This window comes from Magnolia sinica, chromosome 9 (genome assembly GCF_029962835.1).
Source record: "Magnolia sinica isolate HGM2019 chromosome 9, MsV1, whole genome shotgun sequence".
NCBI lineage: Eukaryota > Viridiplantae > Streptophyta > Magnoliopsida > Magnoliales > Magnoliaceae > Magnolia > Magnolia sinica.
Genome location: NC_080581.1, coordinates 61,837,982 through 61,861,969, shown reverse-complemented (window position 1 = coordinate 61,861,969; position 23,988 = coordinate 61,837,982). Strand labels below are relative to the sequence as shown.

Below are 23,988 nucleotides of genomic sequence, written 5' to 3'. Positions count from 1 at the left end.
TGGTGCTGCTGATGCCTCCAGTGAGCGACTCTGCTCGTCCCGCCCGACCAACAACCCAACTGCGCCTCTCTCTCTCCCTCTTTATAGCAGCACAGATGGTGGCTGGGTCGGTGGAGTGTGTAACAAGCAACTCTCTTTATGCAGGAATTTTCTTACGCACTACCTTCTTGTGTGATGATTGGCAAGCCCATAATCAATGCTTTGGAATAAAAATCCACTCCGTTCACTGGATTATACTCGAAAAATCAATTGGAAATGGCTAGGTTTTTTATTAGATTCGGTGTGGCCCACATCATTTTCTGCTCTGCCGTCCATCCTATGTTTGGACAGATAGGAACTCATCCTCGCTGTCGCATCTTATTTCGTCACTTAGGCTTGGGAAAGATGAACCACGTGAGTCACATGGACGGTTTGGATCAATGATCAAACTGATGGGTGGGGCCCACTGTAAAAACTCAGTGGATAGCACGTCTATCATTGGACGTTTCGCATGGCTCTATTTGGATGGTTTGCAAAAAATAGGTGGAGCCCACTTCTGATGGCATTTTCGAAGATCTACTCTACGCATCATTTTCTTAATAAAGTATAAGCCTATGGGTCAAAGTATGAAGTAGATCCAAACTCTAGGTGGGCCACACCATCAACCTGTGAGGAGTCAATACGGAACGTCAAACCTCTTCTAGCTGATGTGCATGCATATAGAGTTTTGGTTATTTACAAATTTGCCACTTTCCCTTTTAGAAACATCTATCGTTCGTTTCTCCCTACTGTACCATCCAAAAGAAGTGAAATTTGACGGGTATCCACCGTTTTTCATGCTCTTTCCATCGCTTCAGTTTGGATCCTGATCTCCCAAGAATGTCCAAGATGCTTTCTTAATGGTTATTATCTGATCTTATCCATCGGGTCACTTACACACTGATCCAAGGGCTGAATTTTGACGTGTACAGTTAATTTGTGGTCCCTTGGCTATGTATGAAGTTTCGAGCCGAACGGATGGTGGGAACCCCATGATCTTGTATTATGGACCAATTTTGGGCTACTTGAGCTTCAGTTTCCTGATTTTCTTGGATCTCTGGCGTGTAAATCTGTCGATCTCAGTCCCCTGTAGTCTCGTCCATTGCCTTGGTAATTCCTAAGCGTTAAATCCATGCTTTTAACATCCTTTTCAGTCTAGGCTCGTAAATACACCTTGCACCAAAAACAAGATTAAAGCAGGGCATTAAGCATTATCATGTACGTAAAATTAGGTAATAATTAGGGTCTAATATGCAATATTTGACCCTCAACACAACCCCCAACCAGCATTTTGCTAGTCCCGAGCAAAGTATGCGAAAAATAAGTTGAGAATTACAAGACAATTTATATAAACTCGAGTGATTTTTGAAAAATAATCCAGATATGAGAAATCTTAGATTCATGAATGTTGGGTATTACTTTCTCCTGGACTCAAACACATGATAAGCTTCATAATCAAGTTCAAAGTATTAATCTATCAATTAAAAAAAATTATAAACATTGAATTCCATGGGTGTATAGTATAGTCTCGACTTATCATCATTAAGAGATTCAATCGTTAATTTACATAATAACATTGATGATTCAAGGAGCATTTAGGACAACCAAAACCTAAAATAGAACTTGCCTTACAGTTCTTCTTTTCATTCTTCTAGCTTTTGATTTTTTTCATTAAAAATAACGCCAAGAAGGAAAATCAAATCCTCACTTATAGGGAGCAAACCTATGGTGAAGACTGTACACTCAACCATTTTCATATATCATCCATGGGGAATTAAATCTACACATATAGGGAGCAAACTTATGGTGAAGATTATTCGCCAACCTTTTCCAAAGGTATCTGTTTTTTTTTTTTAGCTCGGTATTTTCTTACATGCTTAATGATTACTAAGTTAACCCTTCAATATCAAACTGAAACCTAAATGTGAAAGCGAGATTTGACATGTGAAATCATGACTCAATCAACGTTTACAACTTTTATTAATGGATTAACAATTTAAACGTAACTGTGAAATCTAACAGATAACTGAATTCAAGAGTTATACATTACCAACATCATGTATCTTACAATTCTAAGTGCCCTAAATGGTCATCAAAATCACTTCGAATTCACAAGAAATTCCAAAAAAAAATAAAAATAAAAATTTTCATAATTTTTTTTGCTCAAGACTAAGAAAACACTGATTAGGTAACCTAAGCTCCCACCCCCAACCTAAAATCTACATTGTCCTTAATGTAAAAGAAATATGGGACAACGAAAGTACAAGAGGAGTGATGGAAAGATAGTACCTGGACGAAAGAATCAAGAGGGTTTCCAAAGATATCTACGTAAGAGCAGGTCAACACAAGAGAGAAACCAACAGAAGTAAAACAAAAATAACAAAAATAAAGTCCTACATACACCATTTTCGCAGGTACTCTCGATTACATTTAGCGTATGCAACAAGCCTTTAAACCCCTAGGTTGCCCTCAGTGGACGAGTTGTAGTCTCGTGAGGGTTTGCAGTCATGTTACCTACAAACATTGAACTAACTAACTAGGAAAATGAAATGGAATGAAAAGCTGGGTTGCCTCTTAGGAGCGCTAAGTTTACCATCTTCTGCCAGACAAATAAAGCAAACTACCCTAGTCCTAAGAAGGTAGGGAAAAACTACTCGATCATGTCGCAAGGTTCCTCTTCTGGCCAATATCGTGATACGTTTCTCAGTAAATTCCTCAATTGGATCATCCAAAAGCCCTTTTTGCAATAGGCTTGGATGCCCGGGAGCTTGACTTTCCAGAGAAACTTATGTACCTCATTAAAAATTTACCGTTAATTCACCTAAGGTATCCAAAGTATATATGATTCACCTGTGTCAGAAAAAGTTCCAAAGTTAGTATCCCATGGTGAATCAGAGACTATAGGTAGATCAAATTGAGAAAAATTCTCAGGAAATGGTGTAGTCTCAACACATTCCGAAGTTCTAAACTTCGGTTCAATTTTCAGCTCCTCCTTCTTTAATGGTAAACAGTAAGGAACTAGGGAGGAAGGGGCTTCAGAGGAAGGGTTCTCTCGGTTAGTGATGACTACTGAAATGTTATCTTGAAAGGCATTCACTATGTCTCTTATCATGGGATCATTTGAATCTGCAAAGTGTGTCAAGCAATCATCCAAAAAGTTGAGAAATTCAGTTGAGCGTGACTTATGTTCCACATTAGAGCTCGTGATGATCTGCCTAAGGAATCCATCGTCTTTAAAGATAAACGGACGTGTGCTCTCTTGCTCTAGCCCTGCACAGATAGATTGAAAATCAATAGGGGAAGCATCAATGTAATCACTTTGTCCATTGAAATTACTCAATCGAGGCGTTGAATTGTCAAACGTGTATAACTTAGATGGTGGCCTCAACTTAGTGGTTTCAATTTTCAAGGTCGTAGCGAGCAACTCGTCCTTCTCCCAAATCACCTCATCATTTAATTCAGAGGAGTGGTCCAAACATGTTTCACAAGAGTTAGAAGGGTCGATTGTAAGGGACTCATCCTCCACCTTAAAATCAGACATATCAGGTGAGGGGAGTGGCTCATTATGAACAACCACTTCGTATACGTCTTGATCATTGACGTGGACCAAACTTGAGATTGATTCTAGGGGACTTTAGGCTGTACGTTCATGATCATTATCCCAATACGCATCATCGTCTAATTCCGTGCAGTACACACTTGGGATGGGATCTCTCTCCTCACATTCTACACCTAAGTTCGGTTGAGGTTTGAAAAAACTAACCTCTACCTCATCATTGAGATCCTATGTGTCATGTGAGGAAGGTGTGTCATCATCACTGTATTTAAAAGATACCCATGTATCTTGACCATTCTTTTGAACAGTCATCGAGATCAACTCATTGAAAAATTGAACCGTATGCTCATTAATGGAATCCAACTCCTCATTTGTAATTCCAAAGTTCTTCAAAAGCGAGTTAGGATCACTTTTCTCGCATTGTATTTCTGGAATGAATTGTGGCTGAGATAACCGAGCCTCCTCTATCTTATCAAGGCGCGAATTAAGCGCTTCCAACGATTTTCTCATTTCCGTGAGATAGGCCAGGCTACGCTGAGTTGAATCCTCTTAGATTGTTTCAAGTTGGATATTAATGGTAGGGTATCCAAGAGGATAATCATTATAACATATAGTTGGTTCATCTTCCAAATTTTGATGTTTCCCCTAGTAATAGTCATACTGATCATACATGGGAGAATATGATAGTTGATAATAATCCTCGTTTCCATAATTACGATCGTATATGGCCCTATTAACCGATGGAACATAATGTTCTAGTCGGTTCTCAATGTCTGTTCTTGATGGAGAAAAATCTTGAGGTATACGTTGAATTCCACAACCCTCATGCATTCCCCAATATCTCTTATTCATCTCGGCATATGCATGTACCCACGCTTCCATGATAGAACCCTAACTCTGAGTCTAATTCTAAGAAAAATAGAAGAAAAATCCTACAGCAATACAGAAAGTAAGAGGAGAAGTTAGAAAGATGTTACCAGACTAGAGATTCCTATATTAAGATCCTGCAAAAGAAAACAAAAGAAATTAGTTTCTAAAAAAATAAAAATAAAATTCTAAAGTAATGTTAGTCTCTAAAATTAAAAGAACTCCTAGAATAAATTCTAAAAAAAATTAAATCCTAATCTAAAAATAGAAAAAGAAAGATTAGAAAATTAGAAAGAGATTACCAATTTAGAATGTCAAGGTCCTACCAAAAAGGAAAATAAGTTAGTTTCTATAAATCAGAAAAATCTAAACCTAAAGATAGAAAATCCTAATCTTAACCTAATTCTAAAACTAGTCAATTTTAGAAAACGTAACCGTCAATCCCCGGCAACGGCGTCAAAAACTTTGAGGGGTAGCAGTTTGTCCATTTCTCCAACTAAAGTTTAGATGATTTTTCCAACCAGGATTGTACATATTAGAGGTCGGTCCATTGAAAGGTCTTTGATAATTATTTACGACATTGGATTGTTCATTCAACACTTCTCGAAAGGCGGGTATCGTAGGACAATTTTCAGTTGTATGAATGTTGCAATCACAAATGCCTCAAACACTTTCATTAACCTTATCCTTCTTTCCTTCAATGGCCTCAACTTTTCTTATGAGCGTAGTCACTTTATACTTGAGATCATCCTCTTCTTTCAAGAGATACAATCCACCTTTCTCCTTAGATTGAGTCGGCCTAGACGTTGTGTTCGATTTTGAGTAATAGTCCCATGATTGTGTTTTTTCAGCAAGACTATCGAGGTAATCCCATACCTCGTCAACATTTTTATTAATGAATTCTCCATTACACATTGTCTCGACCATTTGGCGCATGGAAGATGTCAGTCCATCGTAGAAAAAATTTGTGATGCGCCCGTGTTGTGGGCATGAACTGACTAAATCCTTGAATCTTTCCCAACATTGGTAAAATGTTTCATCCTCCTTTTGGGTGAAGTTCATGATTGCTTTTCTAAGGGTAATCATTTTATGATGTGGAAAAAATTTCTTTATAAATTCTCTTTGCATATCATTCCATGTGCCAATGGATCTAGGACGCAATGAATGTAACCACGTCTTAGCCTTCTCCTTTAAGGAAAAAGGAAAGAGTCTCAGCCTGACTGTGTCCTCAGACACATTTTGAAAATATAAAGTGGCTATGATATCATGAAACTCTTTCAAATGTAGATATGGTCTTTAGATTCAAGCCCATGGAACTTAGGAAGGAGTTGGATAACCCCTGGCTTGATGTCCATACGTCCTGTATTTTCAAAAAAAATCATGCATGAGGGCGTACTCACCCCCGCTGGTTGTAAATAATCTCGTAAAGTACGAGGCGGGGGTGCTTGATGCACCTCATTCTCATCCTGAATGTCTTCCACCCTAGGTTAGGGTAGAAGAGGTTGGTTTTCAACCATCACTTCAATTAACTCAGGGGATTTTTAGTGGTGTCTAGTCCTGCGTGGATAGTTAACCCCTCAACCAATCCTCCTTCAGTCAAGAAACGTCGAGTGTTGTCATGGGCCCACTTGGGCATGAAACACTCGCACCCCTTAAAGTTTCTTCAATCAAAATCTAAATCAGGGGAAACCTCAAGAAGAACCGGTTCAAAATTTCATGCAAGAGTTGACCCAAGCAATGCGAGATTTTATGTAAAAGATGGATACACGTATGACGGTTATAGAAAAGGGGATGCTTCCTGCACAACCGCTCCCCAATCCTAAACCACAATACAAGATAAGTAATCCCAGCTCTTCAAATCAAATGGAGCACGCTAAATCCTTCACCACTCTTAGGAGTGAGAAGATCATTGATAAAACCCTTCCAGTTAGGCCCAAAAAGCCTCAAGAACCAGAAGAGGACAACAATGATGGATCTAGTGAGGCCCCACAAAAATTAGAACCGGAACTTATAGAAAAGCCAGTTGCTCCATTTCCCCAACGATTAGTCTCACCAAAACCTTGATGAATCCCCAAGTATAGGGTTGTGATGTAGTAATAAACTCGGTGAGACCATGGTCGAATCCCAAGGGACTGATACCTGTAAGTAATCTGAAACTAGGTAGAAATAGAACTAGTCTAAGATGAAATCTAAATCAAATATAAATTGATGAATAATGGTGAGAGATTAATGTAAAACTTAAGAGAAATCAGAGATAAGAAACTAGGGATTCAGAGGATCCACTTGTAGAGATCAGGGAGATCTAATGCCGGCTTCAAAAATCATGAAAATTAAACTGACTTCCTCTGATATAATTTTAAAGAGATGAAAAGTATATGAATTAGAATGGATTCCATCACCAAACCATACCCAGGAGACAAAGCAAACAACAGAATTAAACTAATTACCAACCAATCAACATGCTATGAAGGTTAGGAAGGGTACCGTCATCCTAACATGCCCAGGAGACGATGGTGAACAACAGGGCTTCCTGACGTCATAAACATAAAAGGAAGGAACATGCTCAAAGCCATTGTAGACCCATTGTAATTTTAGTTACAACAGACCATTAAAAACTAAAAACACTCCCTTAAATAAACTATAATCAATATCAGTTCAGTATGAATACAAAACATAAGCGAAAGAGTCCCCCATCACGCTACAAGCTTCACCTCTTAGCCCTAGCTAAGAGGTTCAGCCACTCATGGACATGATGAGGCTATAATCTCTGAAAAAATTCATAACAAAGGAAACTAAAGAAGAAGAAGAAAGGCTAGAACCCGTCTCTGCTCTTGTTTCTCTCTCTCTCTCTCTCTCTCTCTCTCTTCTTCTTGTTCCACGTCCCTGCTTCCCCCGCTCCCCCTTCTCCACATTTTGGAACTCTTTTTATAACTGCTGGAGTGGTGGAAATCAGATTTGAAAAGCTATCGCACGCGCAGCGAAAGCCTTTTCGCAGCCAAGTTCGGGGCTTCATAACTCTCATATTCCTTGCATTATTTCTGTAAAATCAACGCTCTTGGAAGTATTTTGGTTGGCCTACACGATGGACGGTTCAGATCTGCCATATGATCAAAGATGGTGGGCCACAACTGCCTAAAAAATCGAATTTCGCGGACGTGCATAAACCTTTCGTACGTCCAGTGTTGTCGTGATCGGTGGGCCCCACAGAGGTGCTTTAATGGAAATCCAACCCGTCCATTATATTCAAGACAAAATTTCAGTCAAGAATGGATGGTTTTAAACGTTCATTGACACGGCCCAGTGGAGAAATCACAATAAAAGTACTTTTGAACGTTGCAGTGTAGTCCGTTTGTGGCCTCTGTACCGCATACGTGTGTACGTATGGGTCTGAAATTTCAACATGGGTTTGTCATATTCGAGGCCATCTACAAGATGGACGGTTTAGATTAGCCGTACGGATGACAGAGGTGGCCCACTGTCTTCCGCAAAACAAACAGCGTCCGTTCATTACTCAGGACGCCGAAAACAGGGGACTGCATATATGGGTTTGCCCTGATTGAGTGGTGGGGTCCATGATCGAGTTCGGTTGGGAAATCCACACCGTCCGTTGAATTTCCCTTGAAAAATCGGTCGGACATGATCAGTTTTGAATCAGATTTGTTGTGGTCCATGGATATTTTCATTCAGCCGTCCATCCTACGTTTGGGCAGTTAAAAATCAATATCCGTTGTACATTGAAATTTCGTCACCTAGGACTTGGTGAGCAGGCCTTTATGGATCCAATGAATGGTTTGGATTTTTCATATGGACAATGGGTGGGGCCCATAACATCAACCAATGATGACAGCGCAACTTCGTTGTAACGGCAGTTGCCGTTTTTGTGTAAGAAGTTGGTCAACACCAACTTTGACCGGGTTTCTCCATCCGGTGCACGTTGAGTGCACATACACTCTCTATACATGTGATGCTCATGGGCCATCATCATGATGGTCGTGAGAAATCCGTTTCGTTCACATCTTTTCTCATATCATCTAGTGGATAAAGCCTGAGTTTGAAGCATATTTGAATATTAGGTGGGCCTCAGATCAGTAATTCATAGGCTGATCTGACCGTTGGACTACTTCCACAGGTATCCAACTACTGAAATTTGACGTGTACGGGTTATTTAAGGTCTTCAGGCCATATATGAAGTGTCGAGCTGAACGGACGGTGGGAACCCTGTGATCTTGTATTCTGTACCAATTTCAGGCCACTAGAGCTTCAATTTCTCGAAATTCTCGGGTCTCTGGCGTGTAAATTTCTCGATCTTGGTCCCCTGGGGTCCGTCCCTTGCCTTGGTGACTCATGGGCGTTAAATCCCTGCTTTTAACATCCTATTTCAATCTGAACTCGTAAATACACTCTACATCACAAACACGATTAAATCGGGCCGTTAAACAGTACCATATTCATAAATCTAGGCAATAACTGGGGTCTAATATGCAATATTTGACCCTCAACAAACTTCCATGAGAGAAAAGGCTTAGGGTATATGATGTAAGGTTAAACACTCAAAAGCTCTCTTTATTTTCGCTATCCAACAACCAAGGGCAAGCTCTCATTAAATAGGCAAAAGGTTCTAACGGATATAAAACGGTCACATTTTTTACAGAGTTCAATATCATTGAGCGTATACTCTCGATAGCATCGACTGGCTGCTCGATGACACGAACTCAAATGTCAAACACTTTTGAAACATTTTGCCAGCTGGTCGAGGGAATCGAACGTACGTTGATGTCATCGGATTTCGAACTCCGATTTCATCAACACAAGGTTCGATTCTTCGACATTTGAAAACGTGAGAACAATTTGCCTTTGAAATATTTCAGGTATAAGATATGATCGAGCATCACTCGATATCATTGGAATTTGAATATCGATGATATCGAGGGCAGTGTCGATTCATCGATAATTCCAAAGATTTTTTCCTATCAGCTTGCTGGACATATTGTGTCCACATTCGATGACATCGACCACGCTTCGATATGATCGATATTTGAATATTGATTTTATCGAGTGACCTTAGATCAAAGAAAAACAACCTGAAAAATTTGCTGGATGGATTTGTGTCTCAGACCGATATCATCGAAGGTCTTCCGATATCATCAAATTTTGAATTTTGAGGATATCGAGGAGCTCTTCAATATATCGAAGATTACATGATTTGCCTTAGCAGCACTTTGGACACAACAGATCTGATGTCAATTTTATCGAGTCTATTCGATGGACTCGAGATTCAAATTTCGATGATATCGAACCCTCTATCAATACATCGATAATTTTGTCCAGAGATTTTTGTAGTTGTTGGACATCTTATGTCCTCAATCCGATAATATCGAGTGAAATTCGAGGACATCGATAATAAGGTTCGATGTTATCGAACCATGTATCGATAAGATTTTCCTGAAGTTTTGAAAAAGTTTTCTAACAAAAAACTTAAGATGTTCTTTCCAATTTTTAGGGGTTTTAATTGCCTGTTGTTTTGGGACATGGGATGTGAGGCTAAGATTTACCTTTGGCGAGTTTGGGCATACTTCCTGTCGAGATAGTCGCTTGATCAATCTTCCTATGGGGCTCCTCTGTCTAGCTAACTTAACACTCACGCTAATTGACAAATCAGGGCACTTTCACTTATTCCATGCATATTCTGTTTTTAGGCCGTTTGCACGGAGGGGAGTGTCACCCATATGCTAGCAATAGTTCATTATGTCAGAAGATCCAAAACCTTCAACTGGAGTATGGCAAACATATTTTCCAGTTCAGGACTGAAAATTAGGCAATGTGTTTCCTGAACAGAGGATCCGCCGCGTGTGAAGCTCAGGTACATAGCTTACCATGAGCAGTCCTAATAACAGGGTAGAATAGTAAGCATAGCATCCAATGTTTATATGTGATTGTTCCTCATTAATTAGAGAGAATTTTCTTATGATTAAAAGCAGGAATCGGGCCATGGATTGGGCTATTGGGTATTCCAAATTCTTGTCATTCAGTTATAGGGTTTTGATAGTTATGCAGATATTGATTTGATAGTTAGACAATAGAGATTTGATTGTAGGACAGGAGTTATCGAAAAGGATTAGTCAAAATCAATAGGAACTTGTGTGAAAGGATTAGTAAAGAAGGAATTTCTATTATCGGCACTTTTATCGGTGCTTTTTACAGATTTTAGCGGCGTTTGTTGCAACCTTTGCCGGCGTTTATTATAAAATTTACGCTTTTACCAGCTTTTTAAGCTTTAGCGGCGCTTTTACAGTTTTTACTGGCAGTCACAAAAGCGCTGGTAAAAGTTTGACTTTTAGCGGCAGTCATAAAAAACGCCGGTAGGGTGCGACCGCTGGTAAAAGATACAGCGACGCCCCCCTTTAGTGGCACGTGTCTGACCGCCGGTGATTCTTATACAGGAGGTTTTTGAGACTTTTAGTGGCGGTTTTGGCCGCTGGTAAAAGATATTTTCTTCTAATGTTACTTCTAATGAAGATAGATGGTGAAAAATAATGCAATATAGGTGTTGTTGCCAATTTGAAGAAGAATAAGATGAAGAAGAGGAGGAGAGGAAAGGATACTGACTTTGATATGCGGCAAGATGGAGGATAAGTGTTGTGTTCATCATCCTTCATTTTCACGAACTCATTATCTTTACCATCCTGTACACAATCTAAGAGCCACTTCACAGAGTCAAAGCAGTTATGATTCACACAAAGGTGCAAAATCGGCTCCCTTTGACTCGTTAAGACCCGAGTCGCTGTTCTCTTTTTATCAACTAACACCTTCACGATCTCCTCATGACCGTTGAGTGCTGCTACATGGAGAGGAATCCTTCCATATTTATCACGAACAAGGCACATATCGGCGTCGATCGCCAATAGTTCTTTTACCATCTCTACATGCCCTTTTGCTGACGCCAAATGCAAAGACGAAGATCGTTCAGAGTCTAATACACGCCTGAGTTCCGGCTTTCTTCTTAAGATTATCTTTGCAAACTCAACGTGCTCAAATAGAGCTGCTATGTGCAAAGGGGTCTCCCCAAAATCAAATGCCCCATCGAGAATGTTAGCATTTCCTTTAAGCAATGTGGACAAGGAATCAACATCGCCCATTAGAACTGCTTCGTGAAGCCTGGCATCCATTCTCTATCTTCAAGCTAGTGGTTGGTGCTGTGTGTGGCCACCAATGATGTATGTGTTTTATGCATATCGTCCATCCATTTTTCCATTTTAAAAAATCATTTTAGCGATTTATCCCCAAAATTGGAAGCGGATTGGCTGTTGTACCATGAAATCGGATTGCGTACTGAGTTACTCAGTACGCTTTTATGGTACTGAGTAAACTCTGTTGGGCCCACCGTGAATATATGTGTTTTATCCACGCCGTCCATCTGTTTTTTCAGCTCATTTCAAGGGTTGATCCCAAAACTGAAGCATATTAAAAACTCAATTGGACCAGGAAACAGCGGGAATAATGATTTCCACCGTTGAAACTTTTCTCAGGCCTACAATGATGTTTATTTGTCATCCAACCTGTTCATAAGATCACACAGATATGGACGAAGGGAAAAATACAAATATCAGCTTGATACATAACTTCTATGGCCCCCAAGTATTTTTCAATGGCATACATTACATTCACACTGTTTCCTGTGGTATGGTCCACTTGAGCTTTGAATATACTTTATTTTTTGCCTCAATCCCTAAAATTATTTTTTAAAATAGATGTACGGAGTGGATAAAATATATAGATTACTGTAGATCCCACAGAGTTTACTCAGTGCACTTAACATACTGTGTTACTCAGTACGCAATCCGCTTCCTTCTACCACACACCACCGATCTAGCAGTGTATTGACGTCACCAAGTTATGTGAGTCCCATCATGAGTTATGTGTTATATCCAAACCGTCTATCCATTTGGTGAGCTCGTAGTAAAAGTTAGCCAAAAAATAGAATAGATCTAAAGATCAAGTAGGCCACATTGCAAAAAGCAGTGGGATATTGAATGTTTACCATTGAAACCCTTGTGGGGGTCACAGAAGTTTTGGATCAATATGATATTTATTTTCCTCTTCATCCATGCCTTTTTTAACCTTATAAACAGATGAAAAATAAACGTTATGGTGGGCCCTCCTAATGGTGAAAATCATTATCCTTGCTGCTATTTGTTGTGTGGTCCGGTTGAGGTTTGGATATGAATATTTTTTAGCTCATGCTCTGAAATGACGTCAAAGAAAATGAATGAACGGTGTGGATATAATAAATACATCATTTTGGTGCCATATAACTTTGATCTCCTTTGAACCGTTTGTACAACTCGAGGAGCATCAGCGCTCGTCTTTGCACGACACGTACCCACACCAGCTCCAATTCTCAGGTGGACCACACTGGGAAGATGACAGTGATTGAATTTCCACAATTAAAAACCTCCTAAGGCCAATCGTAATGTATATTTGACATCTAACCTGTTGATTAGGTCTTACAGACCTTGATAAAGGGAAAACAAAATTATCAACTTGATTGAAAACTTTTATGGTCATCAAGAAGCTTTTAACCGGTGAGCGTTCAATCAACACTATATGATCTAACTTGAGTTTTGAATCTAGCTCTCTCCCTTTTGTTTTTTTCTTGACTCATGTCATAAAATGATATGAAAAAAATGGATGGACAACATGGACGAAACAAATACATCATGGTGAGGCCCACAGAGCACCGATTACTAGCCTCTGTCACTAGCCAATCCGTTTCTGCTTCGGACAGGGCTTGGTGCTGACACATAAGGCACGATCGATCACTGTTTAGGCTAGATGGGCTCAAGTCCTTGCCTGACCTAGCCATCATCACATGTATGGTTGCTTATCCGGCAAAAATGCCGTTCTAATCCCTGGATAAGCAACGCATGCAAGATCTTGCATATAGATTATTTGTTTTCATTTCTCTAAATGTCTACTTATGTGTACATGTGCATGCCATTTGATCAAACAATAAATTCAAACAATCATGCACAGAAATAGGAATTTATATCAAATTTAGCCTGGTTTTGGCCAGCTGGGCCCTAATAAATTTTCTTTATTCAGCCCAAGGTCCATAGTTCGAGGCCCATAACGCATTCAGGCCAATCCTAATAATGTTAAGCTCAAACTATACTGTTCTAGCCTAATCTCAGTCCATTGGCTTGCCTAACCAAAACCCATTATCCGCTCAGGAAGGGGTTTCTATGGGCCCTACCATGATGTGTGGATTTTTTCCATGCTGTCCATTCATTTTGTTCAGATAATTTTAAGTATATAAGCCCAAAATTGAGGCAAAATGAAAGCTCAAGTGGATCACACCATAGGAAGGAGATGATAATGGACAGGGATGTCAATGGCCAGGCCTGGGGTAGATCTTGGCCTAGATTTTGAACTATTTTAGGCCGCGTTGGGCTGCCCTATTCAAAATTCTGCTTTTTCAGGTTGAAACCTCTAATAATGACACCCCATGGGTGGAATCTTCCCAAGGGCCACCGTGATGTTTATTAGCCATCCAACATTTTCCTAAGGTCAGGATGGAGGGAGAACACAAACATCAGCTTGATCCAAAGTTTCTGCGGCTCTCGTGAAGTTTTTAATGGTGGGTATTCAATCGCCCCTGTATGGTCAACTTAGCTTAGGATCTGCTTCATTTATGGGTTCATAACCTAAAATAATTTGGCAAAATGAAAGGACACTGTGGATAACATCTATACATCACGGTGGTCCCCCGCAGAGCACTGGACCGATTATTATCCGGAGACGACGCAATCCGCTTTCGTGTGGTTGACGCTGCTCTCCCCATTGGAAGCGGATTGGCTGGTGTACCTCACACCAGCTATATAGCTGCTGTATTGACGTCAGCAAGTTCTATGGGTCTGATCATGAAGTAAATGTCCATCCATTTGACGAGCTTGTCTTAAGGCTTGAGAGGAAATATAAGAAAGATCTATCTAGCAATGTATTTCATTCCTACATGAAAGAGAATAGGCTAGTTGAAGTTTAGTGGATCGAGTAGTGAGTGAAGGATCGAACAGGTTGAGGCAATTGCAGAGCTTACGAAGAGATGCTTGAAACTGAGGGCGGAAGGCCCATGATGAAGTGGCCATGGAGCTTGAAGGGCTGAGATTAATCGAGAGTCATCTGTGGGTTGTTCAAGATGAGCATGAAGAGAGCGAGTGCCTGCTAGGTGAAGTTCCATCCTTCAACATGGGCAATTCCAATGCGCACAATAGTATTAAAAAAAAAAAAAAAAAGAAAGAAAGTGATGCCATTAGATACAAGGTGATGATGGTTTAGTAAAATAGATTGAGTACCAAGAAGTGAGATCTTGCGCAAAAATGAAGCAGAACAACAAATTTCAAGTAATTATTTGAGGAGGAATGCGAAGGGCAGTTCACTGTTTTGGACTCTCTATTAGTTGGGGGCCCACCTTGAACATGCCCTGACCTAGTAAATCAAGTGGGTCTGCTAATCTTTTGAGCCAGAGTTGTGCCTAGTAGGGCACACCTGATGGTCAGCACATGTCCATAGAGGGACATATGTGACCAATCACCCCTGCATTTCTCTTGTTTGAATCGTAACGAGGAACTGACCTATACTATTGCTACACATAGGATAATGTGGTTGCTGCTGATGAACTCAGCTTAAGAGCGGAATTTTCTAAAATTCTTATGTATGGTTTACATCTGCAAACTTTGTAACCTGATCTCATAGAAGGTTAGCTTTTGTATATGAAGACATTAACAGAGCTAAAAATTGTAGAATCTCCTACGAACAATTGTCATATATGATCTTTCACCGTTGATCTTTATCTTGTGGTTATGGTTTAAGATCATCCTATCCACAAAAATGGAAAATGTTTTTGATGGGAAAATATGTCACACAGGGAGAAGAAGAAAGAAGAGCTTACTCTGCCAGAAGTTCCTTTTATTTAACTCTTCTCTTCTTTATGAATACCCCAACCAAACTTATAAACTCTGTTCCAAATCAGTGTTTGGATTGAGAGAATGCTTGGAAATAAATTTGATTTCTATGGCAATTGAATTTGCCACTATTTTTGTTAGGTGGAATGTGATTCATATTTCCAAGATTTTACTTTAAAAACATGGATATCGAAGAAAGAAGAGACATAAAATGTTGAATTTTGAGGTTATGAGAGCCAGCTCTCACCTTTCGCTCATTGTCCTTCTAATACTTTCAAAGAAAACTACACTTCGAACCAAACAATGTTATTATTGCTAGATAAATTTCTCAAGAGAAGCAGAATTCACATAAAATCTCCAAGTTTCCATTATGAACCAAAATTATAAAATATGTATAGCAGGTCATATGATCCCATGTTTATCAAACCAAGATTCGAAAGAAGTTCTGAAGGGGCTACACAATGGAGATTGTGGGGCACATCAACCAGGACCAAAATTAGAAGATCAAATCAGAAGATTGGTTATTATTGGCCCATGATGGTGAAGGATGCTGTAGAATCTGCATGACAATGAAAGGATTCTCAGTTTCATGCCGATTTTATTCAAGCATCAGAGCCACTTCATCCCATGGTGGTGTCATGGACAATTGAAACTTGGGGAATGGAAAAAGTTGGTTCTATCAATCGTCCACAAGCCTTTTCTTTTCTTTTGGTTTCTTTTTTTTTTTTAACACACCACAATGGGTACCCCAACCCATGACCTGTGTTGAAATTCTTAAGTCTACCACCGAGCCATGAGTAAAGACCCCAATCCTCCACCAGCTAGCAGACAATTTCATCCTAATTATCACAGAGTACTTCTCAAAATGGGTAGAAGCAGCTTCCTTTGCCGAAATCAAAACTTCAATAGTCCTTATTTCCTTAAGCCTAATATCATCCGCAGATTCGAAATTCCCAAAATGTTTATACATGGTAATTGACCTCAATTCAGAGATCATCAGTTCTATAGATTTTACAAAAGAAAAAAAAAAAAGTTTATACATGGTAATTGACCTCAATTCAGAGATCATCAGTTCTATAGATTTTACAAAAAAAAAAAGAAGTTTATACATGGTAATTGACCTCAATTCAGAGATCATCAGTTCTATAGATTTTGCACACACACACACACACACACACACACACACACACACACACACAAAAATGAAAAAAAAAAACAATCCGGAGAGTCTATCCTATACTGCATATTATACTCTGGCAAATGGTCTGGTAGAAGAATTCAACATGAGCAGTACCATTAACATTCTCAAGAAGATGGTATCCAGAAACAAAAGAGATTGGCATGAATGATTGCCGAAGGCACTTTGGGGACACAGAATGTTGTTCAAGGAATCAAACAGGCTACTCCATATTCCTTGGAGTATGGATGCGAAACGGCCCCTCCATGCACAATTGCCATAGAATCAACATCTATTGACATAAACAGTGATAATATTAAACTATAGATAAACTGTTCATACTTACTTTTCAGAGCACACAAATTCAAGGCATCTTCTGTCTGAACACTAGATTATTGTAGATGAACATTACACTGATACAGAGGCAATACACAATGACTGGTTACAATCCAACACAGCATGGGAGGAGGGTAGATGATATAGGACAACCAGAAGGCTTTCCTTGGAATCTAAGATATGCTTATAGCCTTTAGAAGCATATCTCATATGGAAATAGGACTTGATCACAAACTCAATGGTACATGTAGTACAAAAACTATAAGATACAGAAAAGAAAAGAAATATGCATAAATACAAACACACATATCTTAGTTGTGTTCAATGCGGGACTCAACATCAACGCTGGTTGCATCCTTTGAAGGTTGCTTGTTTCTATATGCATATATGAAGATTGCATATATGAAGATTGTAACTTTCCTGGCCACCCGTACAATGAAGCGAAAGAAATGCGCTGTGAAGAGTAGACCAATCAATCCGAACCACCCAAGGATTGAAATGAGATACCTAATGCGACTAGACAACATTTCTCCTGTGGAGACAGTATAAAAGGCTTGGCCATAAGTAACTATCATGGAAGACGCGGCCATCCATGTGATGACCATCAAGGTCCACATAAAAATCCGCCTCTTAAGAGGGAATCCACTTATCAGCAATAAGATTATGCTCAAAGATGCAATGAAGGCTATCACATTGAAAACCGTGAACAATTTGTAGACGCTTGGATATTTGTCAGCCATGATCGACTCGCCTGCAGTGTGGCCTCTGAGATCCTCCGTAGCATCCTTATCATCCTGCCAAACCCCACCGGGAGGGTTTGTTCCAGCTTGGAATGTGACGGTAGATATCAATACTGCCACCACCATTAGTACGCTCCGCGTCTCATTCAACCAATCAATGTGCTTCTTCCACCTATTCTTCTCAGGAGACAATGGTTGAATTTTCCAATCCTCTTTCGTGCAAGGATGCAAAACGTCGGCTTTTTTAGCTCCAGCGCCACGGAGGATCCCTTCAAGTTTCATATCGTTTGATTTGCTATGATTTTGAAGTAAAACATCCAAGGCTGTGAAACCGTGTACGTTCAAGGCATTCACCTCCATCGTTATCTTGGTTTTTAGGAGCAAAAACTCTGTCAGCTGCACAATTAGTGATTATTTCTTTGTTGAAGAGAGAGAGAGAGAGAGAGAGAGAGAGAGAGAGAGAGAGAGATGCCAAAGCTTTCAGAGATTGCATTGTGACACTTTGACAATACAACGTTTGATCTTGACTGTAGAGTAAATATCTCACTAATCCAACAATCCTAACTGTATAATCATTAGCCTTTAATTAGACGGTCCAGATCATTATAAATAAAATAAAATAAAATAATTTTTTTTAAAAAAAAAAAAAAAAAGAAGAAGAAAAAAAGGTCCAAAACTCATGATTATTTTTTGTATCTCCTGATATATTGCTTATGAAGAGCAACTTTTCTTCACGAAATATTAACCATCCCATGCATGGCTCGTAAAAAGGGTGGCTATAAAAAATGAGGGCACGTCGGGGATGGATTGGAATTAATTTAAATTATGTTAGTGTTTTACAGGTTTTAAAATATGTATTTTAGAAAATGACAAAATTACCCTCCAAGTAAAGTCAACCAGCTCTTTTACTAAGAGCGGGGATGATCTATTTTGAAGGCGGGCGCAACGAGGTAGGTGGGGATCCTGACCGTGGGGCCCACCGTGATGTATGTGCCTCATATCCACGCAGTCCGTGCATTTTGAAAACTCATTTTAGGTTATGATCTAAAAAACGAAGTAGATCCAAATCTTAGGTGGACCATAATACAGGAAACAGTTGTAATCAACCATTAAAAACTTCTCGTCGGCCACAAAAGTTTTGGATCAAGCCGATATTTGGGTGGTGTTTTCATCCAGGTCTTTGTGATCTTACCAACAAGTTGGATGGCAAATAAAAATTCGTATGGCAAATAAAAATTCGTATGGCCCCTTGAAGTTTTAATGGTAGGGATTCAATCCCGATTATTTCTTTTGGTATGGTCCACTTATGATTTGGATTTGCTTCATTTTTGGGACCATTCACTTAAATGCACTTAAATGGGTTGTCAAAATGGATGGACAATGTGGATGTAAGGAACATACATTAAAGTGAGCCCCACGGTGAGGATCCACCCAACCTGAACTCCCCGAAGGCAGAGGCCGGAAATTTAGTGTCGTTGCTTCCCATCGGTGCATGTCATCACCGATGACACCAGCTCTAAGAGTGAACCGATTTTTTCTCGACCAGCCTAACACAAATTTTAACATGTGGAATTTCTTTAGGCCCCATCATAATTTGTTTTAGATCCACAACATCCATCAATTTGTCTCGATAACTTTAGAGGATGAACCCAAAAATGAGGCACATCCAAAGCTCTAATGAATCACACCACATATGGCAGCGGCGATTAAACAATTACCGTTGAAAATTTCTTAGGGTCCACCATAAAGTTTATTTACCATTATTTGCCATCTAACCTCTTTACAAGGTCACACACCCCTAGGTGAAAGGAAAACACAAATATCGACTTGATCAAAACCTTTTGATACCCCAATAAGTTTTGAACAATAGCATTCAATTCCCACTGTTTCTATAGTGTGGCACAATTGAGATTGGGATTTGTTGCATTTTTTGGTCTCATGTCCTTAAAATGATTTGAGAAAATGGATGGACAATGTGGATATTACATATACATCATGATGGGCCACGAAAGTTCTACATGCCAACAATTCTTAATTTCTTCTCTCCTATCAATGTGTGCTATACCACGTAGCAAGGTAACAAAATTTCTTGACATGTGTAATTTGCATTAGTCCCAACATGACTATTTCTTAAGTCCACACTATTGGATCCATTATTATTATTATTATTATTATTATCATTCTTGGTATGAGCCAAAAAATAAGATCCATGCATCAAGTGGATTATACCACACCAAATAGTATGAATTGGACACCTAGTGTTCAAAGAACCAAGGAAGACTCTAATCAAGCTAATATTTTTGTTTTCCCTTCATCCTAGTCTATGTGATCACATGAGCATAGCAGATGACAAATAAACCTCACTCTTGGCCCTATGAAGGTTTTAATGATAGTTGATCTAATCCCACTACTTTCAGTGGTGTGGTCCAATTGAGATTTGGATTTGTCTCATTTTGAGGCCCATGCTCTAAAATGATTTAGAAAAATTGATGGACGATGTGGATCCGATGCATGAATTATGATGGATCCTAGAGAAGTTCCATGTGTTAAAAGTTGTGGTGTAGTACGGATAGAGAATCTATTCATGAGAGAAAATTGAGTTGTTTTGTGAGTTTGTGTCATGGGCAATGACATGTACCAATGAAAAGCTACAGCCCATTGGCCAGTGATATAACATCTGTGCCATGAAAATGGTAGACCCCACCAGCCGCACCATTGGCAGATGATATAACATGTGTGTCATGAAAAATAGTAGGCTCCACCATCAAACTTGCTTGGTTCAAAATTCAAGCCAGTCAGGTTATCACATTAGTCACATTCTTTGGGACAAAAATCAGGATGAGATTTTTAACCTCGATCTGGCTACATGGTCAGTGCTAAAAAACTTATTGGACTCACAACGTCGTATGCGCCATATCCACACCATCGGTTTTGCCAACTTATTTTAGGGCAGAAGTCAAAATTTCAAGCAGATCCAAATCTTACGTGGACCATACCACATTAAAAAGTGGTAATTAAAACATGCACCATTGAGATTATTGACCGCCACAAATTTAAGTGTTGAAAAAGTTGTAGGCCCCGTCATAATGTGTTGTATCTATGCCATCCACCAGTTTTGTGGGCTCATCTTAAACCATGTCAAAAATTGAAGCAAATCCATACCTCAGGTGAACCATACCACACAAAACAGTGGTCACTAAACACTCATCATTAAAGAACTTCCTAGGGCTCACGATGATATTAATTTGTCGTCCAACTTATTTATAAGGTCACACAGACCTGGATGAAGGGAAAACATAAATATCAGCTTGATTGAAAACTTTTATGAGCCCTAAGAAGTTTATAATGGTGGGCATTTAATCACCATTGTTTCGTGCGGTGGGTCCTCATGCAATTCAGATCTAATTCATTTTAGGGGCTGATTGCCTAAGATGAGTTGGGAAATTGGATGGACGGTGTGGATCATTTAGCTAAATAAAGGTAGCCCCATGAAATTTTTTACACACCCACTCCTTTATAAATGGTATGGGCCTATTTGGGAGCGTGGATTTGGAACCCTGATTTGGAATCCTCCTATTGTGTTCGGCTTGTGTTTGGCACCCTGGATTGGAAATCAACTTTAATCCAAAAGTAGCTCTGCGTTTTTTATATAAGGGGTTGAATTTAATTTTTAAATCAACTTTAATATCTCTAATTAGTGACGTATGTAATGTTTGACACAATGGTTGTTAACCAATGATTTTTAGCCGTTGATTTACATGGACAATGTTTGGATGGTGCTGATCATCATATTAAAGTAATTATAGTGTTACGATTGATAATCTAATTGTTTTTGGATATAGTTAGTGGGCCATGTGCCCAATAGAATAATAGTCCCGTGACACTAATTTATGCCTCCAAACAACTAGGGGATTTGAAATCTCCTCAAATCATGGTACCAAACGACCCGTAGCTATAAAAACCAAATGATAAGGGTAAATATGTCTTTTTCACACTTTAACAGTGCTTTTCCATCTCTAGGAGCCAGTCAAGCTTAGCAGGAAGCTCATTGTCTGTATTTGCAAAGCATAAGTTTGTTAATTTAAATATTTTAAAATGAGGTACATGGCATTAAAGGCAAACGGTTATATGGGAGCCAAGCATGTAGCATTTATCACAATTATTAGATTTACCGTGACCACTATAATGGAAGAACCAGTCCATTCTTTTGATGACCCCCACCATAGATGGATGGTGCCCTAAAATTCTAGGGAGTGAAACCAATTTTTGCCAACCATGGATGATTAGCATATTTTCACTGTTTATGGTCGGGAATTGATTGAAGGGTTGGAACCATCCAACTTGTTAAGGTCTTCAGCGCATGATCCATCCACCGTGGGGCCTGTTAGTTAACATGGAATCCAGTTGTTTAGAGCCCAGAGCGGTTTGGCTAGTGACGCTGCCACTGGCCAGGTAGCTAGTGGTCAGTGCTCTGTGGGTCCCACCATGATGTATGTCTTTCATCCACGCGGTTCATTCATTTTTCTAGATCATTTTATGAATGGTAAAAAAAAATTGAGGTAGATCTAAATCTCAGGTGGACCACACCATAGGAAAATAATAGTGATTGTACGCTCACCATTAAAAAACTCTCATGGCCTCCTGTGATGTTTATTTGACATCAATCTGTTAATTAGGTCATACAGACCTGGATGAATGAAAAAACCAAATAGGGTAAAATATCAATTTGATCAAAACTTTTAAGCCCCCATAAAGTTTTTAATCGTGGGCGTTCAATCAATAATGTTTCCTGTGGTGTGATGGACTACCTCATATTTTTAGTTTATACCGTAAATGATCTTAGAAAAATGGATGGATTGTGTGGATGAAATACATACACCATGGTGGGCCCGTAGAGCACCAACCACTAAGCCATTGGCTAGTGGCAGGGTCACTAGGCGACGATCGAGTAGTTCTTCAATTATTGCATGTCGTCGGACGCGGTTGGGAGTGGATTAGGCGAGACTAGAGGTGAAGAAGTAGAAAGAAATCAGAATTCGAAGCTAAATACAAGATCAGGATCAGGAAATCTGATGAAGAGGCCAGGGACGACAGTAGCCCGAAGGAAGGCTCTGCTCAGGGTGTTCTTGTGGGGCCGGCAAGCAGCCATCAGTGAATGGTACCTTGAGTTTCTCTATTGCTTTGAATATCAGGTTTTGAAAATTGGGAATTATCGTATCCTTGTCAAACAAGATTTTCCCATGGTATGTACAGTGCTTGGGTGGTTGTAAGTTTTATTTTGAATTAGTTATGCAAAAGAAGAAGAAGAAGAAGAAGAAGAAGAAGAAACTAGAGGTGGACAGTAAGTGAGATCCCGGATCCACCGAGGTGGGTGGGACCCTTGACTGTGGGGCCCACTGTGATGTATGTGACTACATACACTCCGTCCGTCCGTATTGAAAGCTCATTTTAGAGTTTGATTAAAAAAAAAAAAAAAACATGACTGTGGCTTTCGTCGCGGTTTGGCTAGTGATCCCAATCTGGATAACTTAAGATGTTGTCGTCGATGTTGAAGAAGAAAAGAAGAAGAAGAGGATCTTTACCTTGATATGCTTCTTAGCAACCGCAAGATGGAGGATGGTATTGTCGTCATCATCCTTCATTTTCACCAACTCACCATCTTCATCATTCTCTACACGCTCTAAGAGCACTCTCACAATCTCGAACTGGCCATGATTCACACACAGGTGCAAAATTGGCTCCCTGCGACCGGTCAAAACATGCATCGCTATTCTGTTTGCACGAACTATCTCCTTCACCACCTCCACCCGGCCTTTGAGTGCTGCTGCATGGAGAGGAGTCCTTCCATCTTGGTCACGAACAAGGCACATATCAGGGTCAATCTTTAAGAGCTCTTTTACCATCTCTACATGCCCTTTGGCCGATGCCAAGTGCAAAGGCGAGGATCGTTCAGAGTCTAGTACACTTGCAAGTTTTGGTTTTCTACTTAAGACCACCTTTGCAAACTCCAGGTGCCCAAATAGAGCTGCAATGTGCAAAGGGGTCTCGGTAAAATCATCTGCTTTATCGAGAATGTGAGCATTTCCATCAAGCATTTTAGTGAAGGAGTGAACATCCCCCATTAGAGCTGCTTTGTGAAGCCTAGCATCCATTCTCTCTCTCTCTCTCTCACACACACACACACACACTGAAATGCGTTCTTCTTCCGTTTAAAAAGTGGTTTGGATGAAGTCTCCCACCGAATAGTGGTGCCAGCTAATAAAGTGAAATGGTGACATCCAAGATTCTACTAGGGATTTTGTCCAAAGTAGTCTCGTAGTATAGCCAAACGCC

The 23,988-nt window shown here is 39.7% G+C and overlaps 2 protein-coding genes, 1 long non-coding RNA gene and 1 other non-coding gene across 4 annotated transcripts; 2 read left to right on the top strand and 2 right to left on the bottom strand.

Moving 5' to 3' along the window:
- Positions 1–5,414: 5,414 nt before the first annotated feature.
- LOC131257211 (small nucleolar RNA R71) lies at positions 5,415–5,521 on the top strand. Its single transcript, XR_009177224.1, has one exon. It is a non-coding gene; the product is annotated as a small nucleolar RNA R71 (small nucleolar RNA).
- A 5,321-nt stretch (positions 5,522–10,842) lies between these two features.
- On the bottom strand, positions 10,843–11,607 carry LOC131255022 (ankyrin repeat-containing protein At5g02620-like). The gene has a single exon (XM_058255720.1). The coding sequence runs from the start codon at positions 11,605–11,607 to the stop codon at positions 10,843–10,845; it is 765 nt and encodes a 254-aa protein (XP_058111703.1).
- Positions 11,608–13,588: 1,981 nt separating this feature from the next.
- LOC131255515 (uncharacterized) lies at positions 13,589–14,741 on the top strand. Its single transcript, XR_009176112.1, has 2 exons — positions 13,589–14,078; positions 14,461–14,741. It is a non-coding gene; the product is annotated as an uncharacterized LOC131255515 (long non-coding RNA).
- A 2,485-nt stretch (positions 14,742–17,226) lies between these two features.
- On the bottom strand, positions 17,227–23,838 carry LOC131255021 (ankyrin repeat-containing protein BDA1-like). Its single transcript, XM_058255719.1, has 2 exons — positions 23,238–23,838; positions 17,227–18,051 (listed from the first exon to the last, which is right to left on the bottom strand). Exons 1-2 carry the CDS (start codon positions 23,805–23,807, stop codon positions 17,227–17,229), a joined length of 1,395 nt encoding a protein of 464 aa, XP_058111702.1. The 5' UTR covers positions 23,808–23,838.
- Between the last annotated feature and the right edge of the window lie 150 nt (positions 23,839–23,988).